We start from the raw sequence: 21420 nt of genomic DNA, 5'->3' as shown, positions 1-21420 counted from the left end.
CACTTCAGAGAAGCCACGTGACAAGCTTCACTGGGTCAGTCTACTGAGGAAGACCAGAGTGACTGGTCGAAAGCTCTAGGGGAGAGAACTTTTTGTGTTGGATCTAAAGTTTTAACTCTAAACAGGTTGACGAATATGTTTCAGTGAGTTTTTAGTACAATCATGAACGTTGTGCAAAACGGGGCACAAAAAATTAGCAGTTTAGTTGTGAATACTTAATTAAGAAAAGAATCGTTGTTATTAAAGCATGTTAGGTGCACGTGTATACATACAGAAGTTTTGTGAAATATTTCTTGAGGACACTTGCATTATCTTGAAACTCATTCTTGTCAAAGGTATGCTTTTGTGCAATAAAGTATCTTGGAGCCAAGTCATTGTTGTCATCATCTTACATTAATACTTGGATGAGCGTTAACAGAGGGAATGAGCAAGACGAGTGGATGAATGAATGAATGAGTGAGTGAGTGAATGGGAAAATTACTGACTGAATGAATAATGAAGTAGAGTTTCGCGATCTCATACCTCCATGAAATGTTTAGTGTATGCTTTTGTAAATCTTATGCCTGTTTTTTAACAGATTTTTTTTGTTTACAAGAAAAATTACATCTTATGCATGGTGATGACGACCCGTAAATGGCTTACATCTACAATCCTCCTCATTAGCAAAACTTTTATGCAAAGTATTCACATGGCCCCTACCTAGTAACATGCAACACAGTAGTGAAATCGTAATCATTAGGCATGGACAAGGTAAGATATTGTTGGCTATATGCAAGCTAACGGAAGTTCCGATGCAGTACCAAGGGTAGTCTCTAGGAGACCCAAAAGCTCATCATTTTCAGTTTTGATCACACTCTACCAACACACCAAGTATGAAACCAATGCATCCAGCCGTTCTTGAGTTATCTTGTTGACGAACAGACAGAATGACAGACGAACCCAGCTGAAAATATAACCTCCGTGAGGAGGTAATGAACAGCAAATAAAAGCCACCCTACTACAATGCCTGTTAACGTGTTAAGTTCCATAACAAGACATTACATAATTGATAAATCAGTTCGCGTTTTGCAAAAAGAGAAAATAAAATAAAACACAACTGGACAATTTCAGACGTCAAATATTACACAACTTGTTGATTGCAAAGGTTGTTGACCGCTTCAGTTATGATACGTGTATTACAAGTCCTTCATCGTCATAGAATGCACAAGCATTCCTTCACCGTTAGATCATTCAAAAACGCAACCTAGCGGTACCAAACGGTACTGCACGAAGAATTCAGCATCAAGGACGGAGACAGGTCTATAGTTCCCGGGCGTGTTCTTACATTTCCTACACCCAACATTAGAAAGATAGTTTGTCCTTTTAATTAGTAGTGCACTGCAGTATCACCAGACTTTCGCCTGAGTTAGACAAGTCAAAAACGCCACCTGACGGTACCAAACGGCACTGTATGAAGAATTCAGCACCAAGGACGGAGACAGGTCTATGGTACCCGATCGTATTCTTACAGCGTGTACATTTCCTACACCCAACATTAGAAATATAGCTTGTCCTTTTGATTAGGAGTATACTGCAGTATCACCAGACTTCCGTCTGTACTCAGCTAAACAACGATTATTGTTTGAAGGTACAGTTTATACCATATATTTAGACAAACGATTGTTGGTGTATAAAACATGTATTGTTCTCATTTCCACGTGACGCCATTTTGCTTATGGCCTATCATGTGATACAGCTCTTGACCAATAAAATGTATTACTTAAAGTGGCGTGTCCAATTCACGAGTTCCCCATCCCCAGAATGCATTGCGAAAACAGGGGTCTAAACCTCATTTGCATAGGACAGGAAGGCATCGGAATGATCCTGTTGACGTTAAACAGCTTGCTGTTCACTGTGTTTTGAGGTGTTGGGGCATTTTATGCTCAACATTAATTAAATTACTATGGGTCGAATCTGACAACAAATAGAGAATGAAGTTTTTGTGTTCTTTTCAATGGAACATGTGGTTTGTAACGTTACAGCATCAGTATAGCGTTACCACTATAACGTTACAAACCACATATTCCTAAAAATTCATTAATTGTTTTCAGATTCAACCCATGGTAATTTAATTAACGTTGAGCATGAAATACCCCAACTCCTAAAAACACACTGAAAAGCAAGTTGTTTAACGTCAACAGGATCATTACGATGCCTTCCTGTCCTATGCAAATGAGGTTTAGACCCCTGTTTTCGCAATGCATTCTGGGGATGGGAAACTCGTGAATACTAGTCTACGTGTGTCCAGATTGTCACACATCCATGTGAGTGAAGTTTAAACGGCATTGGCCAAACGTCCGACAGGTCACCGTCCTCTGGGTCATAACACCACACTGTGTCCGTCCCGCGCAGCTTACCCCGTTCCCCGACTCTCGTCTTCCCGCCAGTCACGTACACCTTGTTCCCGCATGCCGCTATCCCACAATCCTCTAGCACATACCCTGGTGACCTATCGTTCATAAGTTGTGCGACAGTTTGCCAAACGTCGTTTGTAGCGTTGTAGCAAAACAACGCTCTAAGACAACCCCCTGTGGCGTAAATTTGTGAGTTGATAGTTGCCGCAGCCAGAGAGCTAGCTGCTTCGGGCATGGGCGCCATGACACCCCAAGTTTTAGAGCTCGGTTCGTACGAGAAAACATCACACGACGCAGAAATATACTTGTTTTTCCCGCCAATAACGTAGACTTTCCCCTCACAGACGGTGGAAGCGTGGTTCTGCCGAGGCTCTGGGAGGGGTTTAGCGAAGCTCCACTCATTCGTGGATAGGTCATATTGCTCCACTGTGTCGTAGGTCTTGTACATGGTCCCGCCAATGGCGTACACTTTACCTTGCAGGGCTGCCATACTGTGGCACCAGCGTCCTGATTGGAGGAGAAAACCGTTAGATTTGAACAAGGGCCTTATATAACGTCTCGTATTTGGATGCCAATAGACGATGAATTTGCGCGGTATTTAAAAAAGCACTTGACCTATAGATATACATATAAATGTTCAATTCAAAAGGTATTACATTGAAATTTTAGTTTAAACTCAGCTGTTTTGTATATTGTTTTTGCTCTGTTTCTTCTTCTTCCGTTCCAAACACTAAAGATCAATGACCAGAACCAGACGTCTGTCACCATGGTAACTGGTGTTGGGTTACATCATGTTGCAATTTTATAGCAGGAGGGATTCAGACTCCTGTCATCATATAAAAATGAATGTGTTTGAGTAAGAATTAACAGAGCAGACCAAATGCGAAGGTAAACACTATACATTAGCTTTGCAAATGTTAACTTTCTAGTCTTCTCCAGTTTTTGCTTACCTTGTTTCATCTCCGGTAGATGGGCCCACGCGTTGTGCTCAGACCGGTACAACCACACGTCTTTCGGAAACGAGGTTCCTCCAGAAATCATGACGTCACACATCCCGACAGCCACCGCGGCGAACGACTTCTCCTCTGCCAGAGTGTCCGCCATTTCTACCGCTAACTTCTGCCAACAGGGTTCGTCCAAAGACGGTACTAGCGACGTTAGCGCCGGCGTGGGCTTTCCCGAGATAATTCCGCCGATATTTAGGATGGTTTCCCGTACGCCAGAAACATATCGCGGGCGAGTGCGCCTTGTTAGAGTGTCTCCGGGGTACAAGTAACACTGCTTAGCCTCGAGAATCAAATCCGAGCAGTAAGATTTCATGTCTTCGTTGGATTCAACGTACTTTTTGAAATAGTCCACATCTACGAAAGGCAGTCTGACGTGTTCCATCAGCGTTCTCATCTCTGACATCCTGTTTGATAGACAAGTAGAAAAAAACGTAAACGTTAACCCAATTATCATTGAAGGGTAGCCATTGGTCAAAGGAAATCATGGGATATCTTTAACATTTTAAAGGTATCCAATGCGATTTCAGGGCGGCAAAACTGTAAATATTCTGAATTCGGCAATCTTTGTGATATTGACACATACTGCTTCACATTGGCACATTTAAATCAGCTTTTCACATTTTGAGCATTAAAACTGCAGAAACAAGCCCCAAGATGAGTCCTTTATTTTCTGGGTGGTACCCTAAAATCAGCTCAGGGCCCTTGCAGTAACCATTTACCGTCAGAATTTTGCTCCATGAGGGTCAATATTCATTGGGACAGTTTCAACTCAATATGTAGATAAATGACTAGACTGTTGGCTTTGAAAAAGCGGGTTTTCATGCCCTAAAACCTGCATTGGATGCCTTTAAACTATCATGCCTGGTAAAAGCTCAATATTATCACTGTAGGCTCATATTACCCCTTCTTTTTCACTGGCAAACGTTTCGAATCAACCATAAAACAGGCAAAAAGAATGCAAAAGTACAACGTGTTTTAATTGTGTTTTCAGCACCAAGGACGGAAACTGCGCCCCCTGGCGACAGACCCGTAGTACCTCAACCATGCTAGTTCTATACGTACCTCTGGTCAGGGTTGTGACTTGCCCATCTCATAACGGCTTCAAAAACTGTTTCTTCATTCTTTGCGTTCAGGGCGTCATTGGAAATGAGTTTGATGACCTGTTCCCTAAGAATCAAGACACAAGAAAAGAATCCTTAAATGTATACCCGAGTGCTATACTTATAAACATAAAAAGGCATATCCATACAATATCACACGAAACTGATTTAATTAAAACACGAGGTATTGTTTTCCCATGATGAACGTGTGGACCATACTAACGTTTTTGACGACACCTCAGGGGCGGAGCCGTAATTTGTACATTATTACAAACATTTAAACTCTGATATCATTTAGTTCCCACAAATGAACGGGAAACGAATGAGCATGTTATCTTTTAACCTTATTCATCCATACAAATAGTAGATAGTGTTAGAAATACAGTCTGCATTTTGAAGAGACATTTTCCTTATTTCAGAAGAAAAATCTCCAATTTTGCAGATTGACAAAAATCAGGCTAGTGGTTCAATGGCTTTCAAGAGCTTTTGTGTTTACTACTGAGTCTATAATGTACAACAAATACAAGTAATTTTGCATGTATTTTTCAAATTGCATGTACAATTTATTACAACATGCAATTTTGCATATGCATGGGACTTTTAAGTGTGTATTTGCAGAAGGTATTTCTGAATTGCAGATCGAAATTTTGACATTCTGCAATATTGCAGAACACTGAAAAAAGCATTTCTATCACTGGTTCCGTACATGTATCTATCTGAATGTACCTGGACAAATTGAGAAATTCCCTTGAATTCTGGATCGTCGAAAAGTTCTTCAAGGCGACTTCCTTCGCTTTCTTCACGACTTCTGGGTAGTTGAACTCTGACCCCAGTCTCATCAAGGTCAGGCAGGTCGAGGGCGTGACGTTATCACCCAGGAATTTCGCGCATGCGTCACAGACAGGCCTGATCTTCAACAAAATGGCGGCCTCCAAGAGGCCCATGACGTTTTCGTTTGTGATGGTGACTTGTGAGGTGTAGGCGTAGTCTACAAGAAGCTTCAAGGACTCTGGGGTGACGTCTTGGAGGGTGAACTTCTTCTGACCGTCCAAGGAGTGACAGCTGCAGCTACAGTTGTTGTTGTCGAGCATTCCTCTGAAGAAGGCACTATGGAAGATTACAGAAATGGGGCCGTTATTAGTCGTATATTCTAATATTACCTAGAATGCATACTAGATACTGTATCAAAAGCAATATACAATATGGTCTGCTCTGTTAATTCTTACTCAAACACATCCATGTATGGTGACAGGAGTCTAAATCCCCCCTGCTATAAAATTGGAACATGATGTAACCCAACGCTAGTCACCATGGTGACAGACGTCTGGTCCAGGTCATTGACCTTATTGGTTTGGAGAAGAAAAGAGGAGGAAGAAACAGGGCAAAAACAATGTGTTTTCCTTCTGCGAAGGTTAACAGTCATTAAAGGTCTTCACTGCTGCCTACAAGACCACATCACATAATTCTCTGAGAAATACATGGATAAAGGTAAGTCATGAAAAGTGCCTCCTAGTCCTACCTGCATGAGGCCAGGACGGCGCGGTGACAGGGGAAGTCTGTACCGTCCACCGTCAGCACCAGGTCCACCAGCCGGCCCTCCCGCCGCATCTCCTGCAGCGTCCGCAGAACCTCCCCTGCGTGGGGGGCGTGGCAGAACTCTAGTGACGTCAGGATGGCCATGACGTCAGGCGAGCGAGGGACCAATCCTGGCGGTGTACAAGATTTTGTATTTGAAAACTAGAAATGTAACATTTGCAAAGAAAATGCATGATGTTTACCTTCGCATATGGTCTGCACTGTTAATTCTTACTCAAACACAATTTCATACATATGTTGACAGGAGTATAAATCCCTCCTGCTATAAAATTGCAACATGATGTAACCCAACACTAGTTACGATGGTGAAAGACATCTGGTTCAGGTCATTGACCTTATTGGTTTGGAGAAGAGGAAGAGGAAACAGAGCAAAAACAATAAGTTTTCCTTAGGTAAACATAAATAGATGGAAACAATTTCCTGTGTATAGTAAGCATTAAAAATGACATTGTAACCCAGTCACGTGCACAAAAACATGAATATGAACTAGAAAAGTAACATTTGCAAAGCAAATGCATAATGTTTACCTTCGGACATGGTATTTTCTGTTAATTCTTACTCAAACACATTCATATACATGTATATACATGTACTACTATTTCATGGTGACAGAAGCAGAGCAGACCATGAAATTGCAACATTATGTAACCCAACACCAGTCACCATGGTGACAGATGTCAACAAATCATGTCATTATTGGTCAAGTCAGAGGTCACTGTTCTTAGAGGAAAAAGAGGAAGAAACTGAGCAAAGCAATATGTTTTCTTTCGGTAAACATATAAACTGTCCTTCAGCATTACACATAGCTAATAGCTGAACTGCTGGGGTCTTGTGGCGCAGCGGCAGCGTTCTCGACTCGGAACCAGAGGCCCCGGGTTCGAGTCCTGACATGCCACCGATCTTGTGCCCTTGGGAAAGGCACTTTACACGACTTTCCTCACTTCGCTCAGGTGAAAATGAGTATTGTACTGTCCCTGTGTTGGTGTCGGCATTAATATAAGTTGAAAAAACTTGAGTGTGTCGTCACCACGTCTTGTGATTACATGTTTCGGAATAATAAAAAAATAATAGCAGAAATATAATGGCTACAAGACAGCGATATCCTGAATGTAAAATTAAAGATGAAAAATAAGTATTGCTGCCGCTGTCATATATATACACGATTTCTACTATTTTGTCTGTCTACCGATTATAATAATAATTCTCTCGTATGTTTCAATAAATTTCTTTCATGTTTCTCCCTACCTTCCCAGATTTCTTCTTTTTCCACGAAAATGAGTCTGGCTCTTGCATAAAAACTAAATGCTATTGCATCACCTCATGCCACGTCATTCTTCCAAATACGGGCAAATGCAGCCTTACTAGACTAATTAAGGTGTTAGTTGCCATATTCATGAATTTTGCACACAGTTATACACTGCGCAACAATACAGTCTGCACAGAACGGCCGAAATGTACGAGCAGGCAGAGCCTGTCCGGTCGCCTTTCTCCGGCCCCGACAGCCGCCAAACAAGCGGGTTGCCGCCCCAACCCCGTCCCGTCCCTCAGAGTGGTTCACGCGGGCGTGTCCGCCATGGCAACGGCGCTTCTGACAAGCAGCGGGAAGACCAGGACACGTCTTCACACACGTACGAAGACGCCGAGGAGGTGAAACCTCACGCAACGTCTGCAGGTAACCGGCGATTTTCATACCTGGTTATTTTTTTACCATCAGGAGAAAATATTCTGTGTATATGTTAACCTACTGATTTTGCATAGTTTATTGTAAAGATAAATTTCACGACAACAAGAAAACCCTCCATTTTTTACGCCCCTCATGTAAAATTCATCAGCAGCGTACGCGAACGTTCTCGCACATGATTCGGTGCGATGGAATTCACAGCTTCGTCAAAGGTACACTTTTCCTGCCACATGCACAACGAGCTTTAGTCCTTGGAAAAAAATCATTGTGTTTTTGACATCAGTCGTGAAAAACAGGGTAGTTAGGTAGGAATCAGGGCTTCATTTGCAAAACTAATACCTTTTAATGGATTAATTAATTAATTAATGGGATTTTATTCTTGTGAGTTTTAAACGTGTAAGTTAGTTGAAACTGGGCATCACTATACATAGCCGTGGCGACTCTTGATTCGGGCTTACATTGCATTACCCTCAGCAAGAGTCGTGGAAAGATCCATTGGCAGAACTGCACATTTCCCGTTGGCTGCCCGATGCTCCGTTTTTGACCCGGTTTTTTGCTGTCCCGAGCTTCCCTACAATATAACTCCACAATTGGCCGGGTTGCCGATGTTTAGATCAGCCTAAATATTCCACAGCGCGACAGAAAAGTACTAAAATAGCTAGTCGGCACAACCGGGCGGCCATCTTGTATATAGTCGGGAATGTCCACTATCGCCCTCGGGAACGCTCGGTAGCGTCACGATTACCGAAGCCCGACCGAAAGCTCTCCGATTATAACCGGAAAGGCTACCGAGCGTTCCCGACAGCGGTAGCGGACATTCCTGCCCGGTTGTGCCGACTAGCTATTTTAGTACTTTTCTGTCGCGCTGTGGAATATTTAGGCTGATCTAAACATCGGCAACCCGGCCAATTGTGGAGTTAGATTGTAGGGAAGCTCGGGACAGCAAAAAACCGGGTCAAAAACGGAGCATCGGGCAGCCAACGGGAAATGTGCAGTTCTGCCAATGGATCTTTCCACGACTCTTGCTGAGGGTAATGCAATGTAAGCCCGAATCAAGAGTCTCCACGGCTACACTATACACATATTTTGTAGATCTCGGAGGATTTGCAAGGATGAAAACTTCTGGCTTTGTTTTGTTTTGTTGATGTAGCGTTTAAGTACTATATATAGCTGCATTATGTAGTTTTTTGGCCGTCTAACCTTAAAACAAAAAGTCGATTTTCTGGCCATTTCTTTGAATAAACCCCACCCTGTTACACTCACGGTGTTACACTGCACCATTCAGTTCATGGAGGCGAGACGATATTTTTGCGATGCGAGCGGTTAGAAAACTGAGAAATCGCACGCGCGCGCCTGGGTGTTCGCCATGTTTGTTGACTTCCGAACATGTCCGAGTACTCCCGAGTCTGATCGAGCCGGCCCGGAGATTTGTCACGTGATCTAACGTGACCTTTCACCCGGGCGCGGGACACTCGATTCTGACAGCCGGTTTTCGCCTTTGGTTCCCGGGTTTGTTTTGATCGTGTTATTCCTTCGATTACTGCTATGCCAACATCACCCGCTTTTGGAACTTGTCCTTCTCCTTCCCTTTCCTGCCGGAACTGGTCAGCAAACTTCTTCTATCTCCGCGGTTCACCCGATCCCGACCGCCCTCCATTTTGTTTCAGAGGGCTAGCTAGTCATGACGTCACGCAGCCGGAACTCACCGAAGATTCCCGACCGAACACCGTTGTTTGTTTATGTTCCAGCGGTGGCATCAACTCGGTGCCACCGGGAACTGAGCGCGCATCAAGCGGACTGTTTTTGTGCTAACAAAACGCCAGAAACGTAATATAATGACGCAAATGTGTTGAAAAGTGATAGTAAATGATGATAAAACCAATATTTATTAGATTCAGAATATTTGAATTTTTTGCGCAAAAAACTACATGATAATGCAGCTTTAACATGTTGAGTTGGTAAGTTGACGTAAGCGATAACCTGAGCGAAATATGTTTTCCTACCAGACCACTCGTATCCGGGTGGAGCGAGCGCCCGCCGGGGTGTCTGTAGCTTCCTCCGGGCCCGCCGCAGCTTCTTGGCCGCCGGGATCGCCGTGCTACTGAGCCTAATCGCCGTGGGACTCGCCCCTCTGACGTTCAGCAACAAGCAGGTAACAGTATTGTACCATAAAGCATGTTGTCCAGCTATTTTCCTGATTGTCAGCAAAGAGGGTACAAAATATTTGCTGCTGTTTTTCATGTTTGTTTCCTACGTTAGGTATTCTGACATGTGTACACATATTTGTAGGAAATATCCCAGTTGTCGACTACTGTTAACACCATTAAACGTGGCCAAGACGACATGCGCCGACTGATCACCACTGTTGACGCCTTGAAGCGCGACCAAGACGACTTGAAGCGTGACCAAGACGGCATATCCACCACTGTTGACGCCTTGAAGCGCGACCAAGACGGCATGTCCACCACTGTTGACGCCTTGAAGCGTGACCAAGACGGCATATCCACCACTGTTGACGCCTTGAAGCGTGACCAAGACGGCATATCCATCACTGTTGACGCCTTGAAGGGCGACCAAGACAACATGTCCACCACTGTTGACGCCTTGAAGCGTGACAAAGACGGCATATCCACCACTGTTGACGCCTTGAAGCGTGACCAAGACGCCTTGAAGCGTGACCAAGACGGCATATCCACCACTGTTGACGCCTTGAAGCGCGACCAAGACGGCATGTCCACCACTGTTGACGCCTTGAAGCGTGACCAAGACGACTTGCGCCGACTGTCCACCACTGTTGACGCCTTGAAGCGCGACCAAGACGCCTTGCGCCGACTGTCCACCACTGTTGACGCCTTGAAGCGCGACCTGGACAACGAGCGCAGCCGGACCGCCACTTTGGAGCAACGTTTGCCCAAGAACTCGAAGACTTTGGGTAAATTGTTTTGGCTGTTATTTTGGCTCTTCATCTTAGCTTATGTGCAAACGTTATTAGTTGGAAAATAAATTATGTGGGGGTGCTGTATGTCGCCTTTCAAACACACCTTAAATGTGAAATTTTTAAAATTGGTAATAAAAGGAAGCATATATCACATGTATGTCATGATTTTCAATATGACCTATCCTTTGCCTGTAGCTTATACAAAACGTGTTTTCCAGCATCTTGTCCCGAAGGTTACACCAAGTGGAGTGGAATCTGCTACAAGGCCTTCAACACACGCAAGACCTTCGACAAAGCGGGCGCGGCCTGTCGTGCAGACGGCGGCACCCTCGCCATGCCCCGAGACGCCGAGACCAACGCCTTCCTCATCCCCCTGTACAAGTCCGTGAGCAAGTATAGGAAGTTCTGGATCGGCCTGCACGATCAGCGCGAAGAGGGAAAGTTTGAGTGGGTGGACGGTTCTGCACTTGGGCCGTACAACTCCTGGGGTCGGGGAGAACCGGACAACCAGTGGGGTAACCGAGATTGCGTCGTTTACGCCGTACTGCTTCATTTGAAAGACAAGTGGGCCGTCTATTCCTGCGACCGGCTGTTTTCCTTCATATGCCAGACTGCTCCAGGTACTTATTGTATCCTTACTATTTCCTGAAACCCTTCCATCTAGTAAACATGGCACAGCTGAACTATTCTTCAGAATAAGTCGGCAGACCATCATTGCTCCCTCCTGGCACAAACCTTGTCTTTACTAAATCATTCTATATGTCATCTCTGCTAATTATGTTTACCGAAGGAAAACATATTGTTTTTGCTCCATTTCTTCTTCCTCTTCTTCTTCTGTTCCAAACACTGACCTCTGACCTGGCCAATGGCCTCTTTTGTTGACGTCTGTCACCATAGTAACTTGTGTTGGGTTACATAGTGTTGCAATTTCATAGTAGGCATTTAGACTCCTGTCACCATATACGTGTATGTGAATGTGTTTGAGTAAGAATTAACAGAGCAGACTATATCCGAAGGTAAACATTATGCATTTGCTTTGCAAATGTTACTTTTCTAGTTCCTACTTATTATTTACTTATTTTTTTTTCTTATCAGGATGTCCGTAGGCGACAGGCGGGACTCTCACCACTACTGTACAGCTCTCCGAATATCCGCAGTCAAACTATCTAGTAAAACTTAAGACTAAACTATTAGACTTAAAATTAAAACTTCTAAAATTTTTTCACAGACTTAACATTTGCCTTTTAGGGTTGCATGTAACTCAAAACATGTGAGTGGTTTACATGAGCCTTGTTTTGAGTTGAAAATAGTAGTAACTAGCATAAAATTTGCAAAGGAGAAATGCTGAATGGAATGTAAGGCCATGTTGATTTGATTATATGGATGACATCCTCCTGGAACCCCAAAACTGATGCGAGCGGGCGAATAAAAAAAAGTTTTCAAAAAAAAAAAGTTGTTTTTATTATGAAATCTACGTGGTCATGAGGGTTGAACAAACGGCACAGAATATGGTTTGGCGAATAAACTACTCTTCGAATTCATTTCTTTACAATTTCGTTTGATTTTGGCATCCTATGTATAGTTTTTAATTGTATGTATAGTTTATAGTTTTTAGTTTTTAACTTACTGTATACTCTTGCTCATTTTGCAACCGTTTTGTACGATTTACAGTATGGTTGAAACCTTTTTTTTTTGGAAACGGGTGCGCGGATGTCATCCATATAATCAAATCAACATGGCCTAATGAAGCAGGACTGTAGTAAACTGTACTATTGTAGTCACGTTTCAGTTTCCACACGGAGAGAATTTACAGTTTACGTTTCGTGTCTAGTGTTACATGATCGACGTATAATATAGAGTTGTGTATTCCACGTTTGGAAATGCATCTGTAGCAGCGACACCTGTGCTGCAGTGCAATGTGAACCAGTCAGAACTGCCCTGAGGAAGGTGACAGACGGTCACCGAAACGTCGGCTGAATAAAAGACAGACTTGGTTGTGTAAAAAGAGTTACCCTACACCTACCCTACCCTACCCTACCCTACCCTACCCTACCCTACCCTACCCTACCCTACCCTACCTTACCCTACCCTTGCTTGTTTGTTTGTTTATTTGCATATAATCAGAGAGAAGAACAATCAAATGAACATATTACTTTAAACTAGAAAGGTCACATTTGCAAGCAAATGCAAGATGTTTACCTCAGGATGGAGTCGCCTACCATTTATATTTTTTTGGTTAAGGGTGGGTGGAAGCATACTGCTTATAATGCTAACTTTTATAGAGTAACATTAACTGGGGGATTTGAATAATATTTTTGCCCTTGTAAGGCCAGGGATGAAGTTAAAAATGATTCACTCAGCACACACTCTCATCGTATCTTGAAAGTTCATCTGTGTTTAGTAGAAGTCATTATGAAGTAAGTTTAAACTGTAATTTCCAACAAAAGTTTAAACTTACTTCATAACACTCTCATCATGTTTGCAATTAAGAGGAAAGATGTTGTCATGTACACATTGAATTTATCTTGACAGCTTCAATTAAACAATTTTTGAAACCTTACAGTTGTCTTACAATCTTGTTACCCTTTTGAAAATTACAAGTACACTGAATTTGGACAGCATTTTACTTAAATATGGCACTTAACATTTATTTGACAATCTTATTGCAGGTATGTAGATAATAATTATGATGAGATTTTATACATTTTAAACTCTAATTGCAAAAAATGGAGACTATACATGGCTTATATAAAGTACTACAAAACTAAACATGCATAATACATAAAACAAACCTGTAACATATACTATAAATCCATACATAATATTTCCATACACTGCAAAGCTATACATACATATTGAAAAAAATATACATTTCTTACATATACTATTTTATTCTCACCATCCCTCTCGCCTGAATGGCGTGTTCCAAAGGCCGCGCGGTCATTCACCCGGGGGTTCTAAAATTTTAAACGGGTTCTAAACGGGTTCTAAAGTTCCATTTGGGGCTTAAAATGCAACTTTTTTCACCCATTTTTTTCCAATAAAATCATTTTCTGACATCTATGTTGGCCAAAATGACCAAGGTTCAATGTCCTATACATGTATGTACCGTTCTACCACCTTACCAAATTTCAGGTGTTCCCAGCCGGTAGTGATGGAGATATTGCTGTTTTTTTATATGTTAGGAGAAAAAGAAGAGGAGGAGGAGGAAGAGGAAATTGAGCAAAAACAATACGTTTACCATTTTCTTCGGTAAACGTAATTACATGCAAATATAATTTATTTTGGTACACACGTTTAGTCAATGTATAAACTAAACTGTCTAGTCAGACCCATAACACGTACACAGACGGACCCGTCTGTGTGATCTAGAATGTGACAAATATGGGGACGGATTTAGAATAGCCCGGTACTTTTAGGCTCTAAATACGGACCACATGTCGATATGGTCTTCAGGGCCTCACATCTTGCCCTGGGTGATCTGTATCATCCATGGAGGCCATTAGAAACTTATTAAGGCCACAGCAAGTAAATTTTATGGATGACATCCTCCGCAGACTCCAAATCTAATGCGAGCGGGCGAAAAAAAAAAGCAAGGCGGGCCGATAAAAACAAGGTTCCTACAATTTAAAATTTTGACTCAATTCTTGTACAAATGGTTTTGATTCAGTGGGAGCATCACATACATGTATACACAGCCAGTATCACATATCATTGCATCAAAGTAAGAAACAAAACATTAAATCAGAGCCTTTTCTTGTCTCCTCTCTTTATAGTTATCTGCCATCCACCTTCCGGCATGGCAACAGACATCTTGGCCTATTTCGGCATGTTGACCACTGTCAGAGGGCAACAATTTTTTTTTCAAAATCTGGCGAAAATGAATGCGCGCGCTGATGTCATCCATAAAAGTTACTTGCTGTGGCCTAAGTAGAGATCTTGTGTCCAAAGTATCAGGATTATTAGAACTATAGAGCTATAGATGGCTTTGAGAACGTGATTATGTAAGCGATAGCAGAAATTCCAGAGGAGTACTTTTGTGGATTGGATGCGTCTATATTTTAGCTGTTCATCATTGTACAAATGTGTATATTGTGGATCTTAGTGTTATACCTTTTCTAAACTTGTCCGAATGATATCAAAATTTTTGTTGAAAATATTTCGAATTAATGATGCTTCTTTGTTATTAAAACCACTTAATTGCAAAAGCGTTTCACAGTAATCTTAAGAAAACAAAGCAACATGTGACGGAACCTTGAGAGACATCGGGTTGATTAGCCCCCCATGTATTTTGGAGATACTCTAATCAGAAAATGTTTTTACAAGTCTTTGTACATGTATAACCATTAGAGACAGCAAGAATTTGTGTTTGATAACTTGGAACATTCAGGCTTGATTAAGCTGGGTGTCCATCAACCAGCAATGCTTTGAACCCTGCTTCAGCGATATGTAAAAGATGAGGATAACTTATTTATAAAAGCATTATAACGTCTAAACTGACTATCAGTGCAAGAGTAACAGTGGTTGGCTGCCAGCACAACTGTACCGACATCCAATGGGATAGCGGCTTGCACTCACGTGACCACAACGTATCTTAACCCACCAAGATGGTGGACACTAAAGACGTGCGTGAAATCATTTATATGTCAGAGAAATTTTAGATTAGATGCTAGATATTTCTCTAACATAACACGTCGTTTTACCTAGCTATATTATGGATAATTGTTGTCTCAAAGTCATTGTCTGTGCGTTCTGAATAACAGACCGCCATCTTGGATAATTCAACATGGCGACGGATATGACGTAACACACATTTCTTGGCCAGTTTACTGAAGGAAAACGTATTGTTTTTGCCCTGTTTCTTCTTATTCTCCAAACAAATAAGGCCAAAGACGGATGACCTGAACCAGACGTCTGTCACCATGGTAACTAGTGTTGGGTTACATCATGTTGCAATTTTTATAGCAGGAGGGATTTAGTCTCCTGTCACCATATATATAAACGTGTTTTAGTAAGAATTAACAGAGCAGGTAAACATTATGCATTTGCTTTGCAAATGTTACCTTTCTAGCTTGCAATTTCTTTAGATTGCTAAATGGTCCTAAGACTTAATTATAAGTGAAACTATGTTCATCTGTGATATCTTTGGTCAGATTCTGTCCTGGTTTGAATTAGTGACCCGGTAAGGGTAAGTATCTGTATTAGGCCACAGCAAGTAATTCGTATGGATGACATCAGCGCGCGCATTAATTTTTGCCTGATTTTGGAAAAAAAATGTTGCCTTCTGACAGTGGTCAACATGCCGAAAATGGGCAAAGATGTCTGTTGCCACGCCGGAAGGTGGATGGCAGATAACTATGAAGAAAGGAGACAAGAAAAGGCTCTGATTTAATGTTTTGTTTCTTACTTTGATGCAGTGATGTGTGATGCTGGCTGTGTAGATGTGATGTTCTCACTGAATCAAAACCATTTGTACAATGATGGAGTAAAAAATTAAAAATGTAGGAATCTTGTTTTTTTTCGGCGCGCCTTTTTTTCGCCCGCTCGCATTAGATTTGGAGTCTGCAGAGGATGTCATCCATAAAATTTACTTGCAGTGGCCTTAAGATAACTACTGATGGTTTACAGGATCATATCAAATCCTATAATCCACAACTGTCCAGATTAAGAAAGCTGTTGATGGACGGAAGATTGAAGAAGATTAGAAGTCACGCCTGTAATCTCAGTTATGTCTTATCTTAGGGTCAGGGCACATGAGCAGGGATATTTGGAATGACTTCATTTATCTGACTAAGGCCATGTTGATGTAATTATATGGATGACATCCACGCGCGAAAGAAGTTTCGTCCGTTTCCGAAAAAAAGACAGTTTTCGACCATACTGTAAATCGTACAGAATGAGCAAATATATGTCGTATGTTGCAAAAAAAAGTATTGGACAGCGATACTAATGTCATAGAATAATGTCGAAATCAATTCAGGAAAAGAAGAAAATATGAAGAAATGAAAATGAAGAGTCTATTTTTATTCGCCATTCTGTGTGTTTAGTCATGTGTTCAATCTTTATGACCACGTAGATTAGTAGCTGCAAAATGAGCAAATACATATTTATGCCGTAAGGCCACAGCAAGTAATTTTTTATGGATGACATCAGCGCGCGCATTAATTTTCGCCTGATTTTGGAGAAAAAAAACAAGAAATTGTGTTGCCCTCTGACAGTGGTCAACATGCCGAAAATGGACAAAGACGTCTGTTGTCATGCTGGAAGGTGGATGGCAGATAACTATGAAGAGATGAGACAAGAAAAGGCTCTGATTTAATGTTTTGTTTCTTACTTTGATGCAGTGATATGTGATGCTGGCTGCGTATATGTGATGTTCCAACTGTTAGATTTGCAGTCTGTGGAGGATGTCATCCATCAAATTTACTTGCTGTGGCCTAAATTGAAAAAGAAAATTGGAAAGCGATACTTACATCGCAGAATGCCAAAATCCATTTCAAAGGACAAGAAGAAAATGTGAAGGAATGAAAATGAAGTCTATTTTTCACCTTGCTACGAGGGGTGTTCAAAAAGTTCTCGGCCTCACCTAGAAAACGTCAGGGCAGTAAAATTTTTCTTAAACTATTTTATAATATAGTCCTCTCTAACTGCAATGCACTTGGTCCAGTGATGTTCCAGCTTTATTTTCCCCTTGTGGATGAAGGTTGCATCTGGACCCCCCAGATAGGCCTATACCGCATAGATGACGTCATCATTACCATCAAAACGTTGACCACGTAAGTGGAACTTGAGTTTAGGAAACAGGTAGAAGTCCGAGGGTGCTAGGTCAGGTGAATTGGAAGGGTGGGGTTAGACTGCAAACCCAAATTCGTTTGCTGCTGTCGCTGACCCCTGTGTTGTGTGGACAGGTGCATTTTCATCACGCCAGCTCGGAGCTTTCCTCTCCTTTTCTTCTTTGATCGTTTCCCTAAAATGTCGTAATTCTGTTTTATAGTACTCCCCATTGATGCTTTAACCCCTTCGCATGTAGTCAATCATGATTACTTCCTTACTGTCCCAGAAAACAGAGGCAAAAACCCTGTCAACGGACGAAACTCGCTAAAACTTCTTTGGGGGGCGGGAAAAATTCTTCATCAATTGTTTGCTCTGTTGTTTTGATTCGGGGTGAAAGTGGTGAGCCCAGCTCATCTTGAGTGACAAATGTTTTGAGGAAACTGCATGAATTGGACTGAATTCGTTCCTTGAAATGTCAAGCCTGTTTAAGTTCTGATGTTCAAAAAACATTCCAGGCACCCACCATGCAGACAGTTTGTTCATCCCCAGGATGTTTGACAAAATATTGTGAACTGAGTCATAACACAGGCCAAAGAACCTGCTACATGTTGGACAGTCTCACATCTGTCATTCACTACCATGTGATGGATGGCCTCAACTGGATTGTCCGTGGTGCTGATTTGTGGCATCCTGACCTATGTTCATCTTTTGTGCTCTCCTTGCCGCGATTGTAGCTAGTAACCCCGTTCTCTATATTTAAATAAGAAGGGGAGTCATCACCAAGTGTCTTGACCATGTCTTCATGGATGTCCTTAGGAGACATTCTTTTTTATCGATACACTTGATCACAGCACACGCTTCTTTTGCGGCCATTTTGTGATTTGCCCTCACCCACCTCATTTTCACGGGGCGTCACGTGCTCATTAATGAATACAAAAATTTGAATTTTTGTGTGCAGTGATGTAAGACGTCATAGTATACAGCTATACCAAAGAATAGGAGTTTGACCTTTATTTTCTAGGTGAGGCCGAGAACTTTTTGAACACCCCTCGTACTAAATATCACTCTGTGTGTTTAGTTATTTGTTCAACCTTCATGACCACATAGATTTCATAATGAAGGCAACTTTTTTTTGCCAAACTTTTTTTTCGCACGCTCGCGTCAGTTTTAGGGCAGTCCCAGACGATGTCATCCATATAATCAAATCAACATGGCCTATGATATATTGGATGCGACGTAGAGACTTTAATGAGTTAAGGATCTATGATCGTGAATGTATAATAATACATCTTATAGCCGAAATACTGCTTTAACTAATACTTATAAGTAAAAGGGAAGAAGAAAAATAAAACATACACGAAATAAACAAAAGTTGCCAAAAGAAGAAGGCCGTTTGTAATTAATTGCCGAAAACGCAATTCGCTAGTCACTTATCTACATACCAAGTTGAAACAACACTGTCCCAGTGTATATCGACATTCATGGAGCAAAAATGCCCCAAATTTTGACGAAAAATCGTTACTGGAAGGGCCCTGGGCTGATTTTTAGGGTACCACCCAGAAAAAGGGACTCATCTTGGGGCTTGCTTCCGCAGATTTAAATGCTTAAAGTATGAAATACTGATTCAAATGTGGGATAGTATGTGTCAATATTATACAGATTGCCTTATTCAGAATATTTCCAGTTTTGCTGCCCTGAAATTGTATTGGATGCCTTTAAGCTATTTAACTATCTTCGGAATTTTGGCAACGATATCCATATCAGCAATTTTGATATAATATATTGCCAAGCTTGACCCTGACCGCGTTTAATATATATGCATGCTATAGCTAGCATTACAAACATAACAATAACAACTTTGATCTCCAAGCAGATACGGTCCTAGCAGCTTTCTTTGACATCGTTTTTAACATTTTGTGTCTTCTTGGTGATACGAGTTTTCACTATTTATCCCTCCAGAAAAAAACTCTAATACAAATAAGTATTATTACAAATTCCTGCCCGGAGGCTAATTGAAAATAACAAAGATAAATGAACATTGAAACATAATACAAAATTTTATAATAAAAGATAATTGTTTAAAACTATAGCTATGTCTAAAATTATGTCTGAAAGGTTTGACTTCTCTTTTGCAAACCATGAATACAAAATGTCACAAAGGACGTGAGGTGAAAAAAACCATGCATCTGCTTGGAGCAACATCAACAGCACACTATCATTGCTTTCTATTGACCTCCCCTTCGCAAAACACATCTTTGTAGTAACTTTAAACAGCAATATTTTGCAAACCAATAAATCATAAGCAAACACTATTTTACCTTGAGAAAGCTTGATGTTTTTTGGTAGCCTCCTCGCTCGCTCCCCTAGTGTCCACCCGTCCTGTATGTCTACGTGTTGTGGTGAAATTAGACCCGAAGACAAAAATGCACGTCGCTATTTTGGAGCGCTCCTGCTGAGGGATTGGGGTCACTGTCAATCAATTGCCCTGGTGGGCGGGGCGATGGACGTCAGTGCCAATCAAACTGCCCTGGTGGGCGGAGCCATAGTCAGGCGTCCAAACCGGAAATGGTATCGTCCGGAACAGGTGTGGTTTTTCGATGATGACGTCAAGCAGGATTATTCCATTACATCCTTAGGAGGGGGGGTTAAAGTTTTGAAATAAAAGTGGGGTGTCAATCAAACTATCCTGGTGGGCGGGACTATAGACAGGCGTCCAAACCGGAAATGGTATCGTCCGGAACAGGTGTGGTTCCTTCATGATGACGTCCTAAAGCAGGACTATTCCATTACATCCTTAGGAGGGGGGGGGGGGGTGACGTTTTATAATAAAGCGTTTTTGCCCTCCCCCTTCTTTGTGTAATCGCCTAGTATCGTTTGATGAAAGAACTTTCTCAACTAATTTTGCAGTTTCAAAGCTGACATTTTGAATACTTTTTTTTTTTTTTGTAAAATGACAATTAATAAACACTCAGGCAACCGTTGTAACAAACGTTTTACTGTTGCATAACTCTTATTTGTATGCAGATAAACAAAACTTGACCATTGGTTATTTCAAAGACACACCTTTGTGATTCATCACGTGAAGGGGCATTTAAGGGTCACAGCATAAGTTAGCGAAAAGTTGACTAACTGGTTTTCCCTCAGAAGTGCCGATCTGTTCTAGAAACATCGGCTTCAAACGTAGACATATTATAAACGACGTATTAACAATCGGATATCGGCCGAAACGTCAAGCGAAATATTCGATGATCTGCTACTATAGCTGTCACTTCACTTCTTACGTACGTATATCTTTGGCTTCTTTCTATTACCGTGAAAATCTGCGGTGATTTTAATGGCAGAATGACCGTGTGAATCCTTGAGCGGCCATTTATATAATATACACCACAACAGCCGGAGGCACCGATACGTAGACCAGGAGAGTTTTCTGTGGAATTTCTGTGGAATAACGAAGAAAGACCTTCACAGAAGAAACGCCAACATTAACGACAGCACGGCTGGTTCTGTGTACAGTGGGGAACAGCATTAACGACAGCACAACTGGTTCTTTGTACAACTGGGGACCAGCATTAACGACAGCACAACTGGTCCTGTGTGCAACTGGGGAACAGCATTAACGACAGCACAGCTGGTCCTGTGTGCAACTGGGGAACAGCAGCGCCAAGAAACAATACCCCGAAAAAGAAGCACTGGCTTACATAAGGGGACAGACATTCGGGTGTGGCCACAACGTGAAACAGAGATTATATAACTGTAGAAATCACAGTGAGTAGTCCTTTCTACGTCATATGTTGTATAGGGCGGCGCCCATAACTGATTGTATAGCCCTAGGGCCACACAGCTGTGAAAGCACTACTAGTAACTAAGGGTGGCTTAATGCAACAGTTAGTAGAAACCGTAGCATAAAAATCCTCTACAAGAGAGCCCAAAG

General features: G+C 41.7%; 2 protein-coding genes across 2 annotated transcripts; one reads left to right on the top strand and one right to left on the bottom strand.

The window, feature by feature from the left end:
* Positions 1-2242: 2242 nt before the first annotated feature.
* Positions 2243-19874, bottom strand: LOC109479698 (kelch-like protein 24). Its single transcript, XM_019781692.1, has 6 exons — positions 19808-19874; positions 6020-6206; positions 5227-5607; positions 4463-4567; positions 3344-3804; positions 2243-2900 (listed from the first exon to the last, which is right to left on the bottom strand). The coding sequence occupies exons 2-6, from the start codon at positions 6178-6180 to the stop codon at positions 2269-2271; spliced, it is 1740 nt and encodes a 579-aa protein (XP_019637251.1). The 5' UTR covers positions 6181-6206; positions 19808-19874; the 3' UTR covers positions 2243-2268.
* Positions 7549-11885, top strand: LOC109479294 (C-type lectin domain family 4 member F-like). The gene is made up of 6 exons (XM_019781253.1): positions 7549-7768; positions 9784-9929; positions 10067-10709; positions 10934-11344; positions 11380-11387; positions 11811-11885. Exons 1-6 carry the CDS (start codon positions 7549-7551, stop codon positions 11883-11885), a joined length of 1503 nt encoding a protein of 500 aa, XP_019636812.1.
* Positions 19875-21420: the final 1546 nt, after the last annotated feature.

This window comes from Branchiostoma belcheri, unplaced genomic scaffold (genome assembly GCF_001625305.1).
Source record: "Branchiostoma belcheri isolate BF01 breed outbred unplaced genomic scaffold, Haploidv18h27 scaffold107, whole genome shotgun sequence".
Lineage (NCBI taxonomy): Eukaryota > Metazoa > Chordata > Leptocardii > Amphioxiformes > Branchiostomatidae > Branchiostoma > Branchiostoma belcheri.
The sequence above is the reverse complement of the archived record's forward strand: the minus strand, read 5'-3'. Positions and strand labels throughout refer to the sequence as shown.

Coding starts and splice junctions, on each gene's coding strand:
- LOC109479698 (XM_019781692.1), bottom strand. CDS start 6,180: ATGGCCATCCTGACGTCACTAGAGTTCTGCCACGCCCCCCACGCAGGG. Junction 4,568..5,226: donor GAATTTCTCAATTTGTCCAG/GTACATTCAGAT, acceptor CTTGATTCTTAG/GGAACAGGTCATCAAACTCA. Junction 2,901..3,343: donor TCTACCGGAGATGAAACAAG/GTAAGCAAAAAC, acceptor TCCTCCAATCAG/GACGCTGGTGCCACAGTATG.
- LOC109479294 (XM_019781253.1), top strand. CDS start 7,549: ATGTACGAGCAGGCAGAGCCTGTCCGGTCGCCTTTCTCCGGCCCCGAC. Junction 7,769..9,783: donor ACCTCACGCAACGTCTGCAG/GTAACCGGCGAT, acceptor TTTTCCTACCAG/ACCACTCGTATCCGGGTGGA. Junction 9,930..10,066: donor TGACGTTCAGCAACAAGCAG/GTAACAGTATTG, acceptor ACATATTTGTAG/GAAATATCCCAGTTGTCGAC.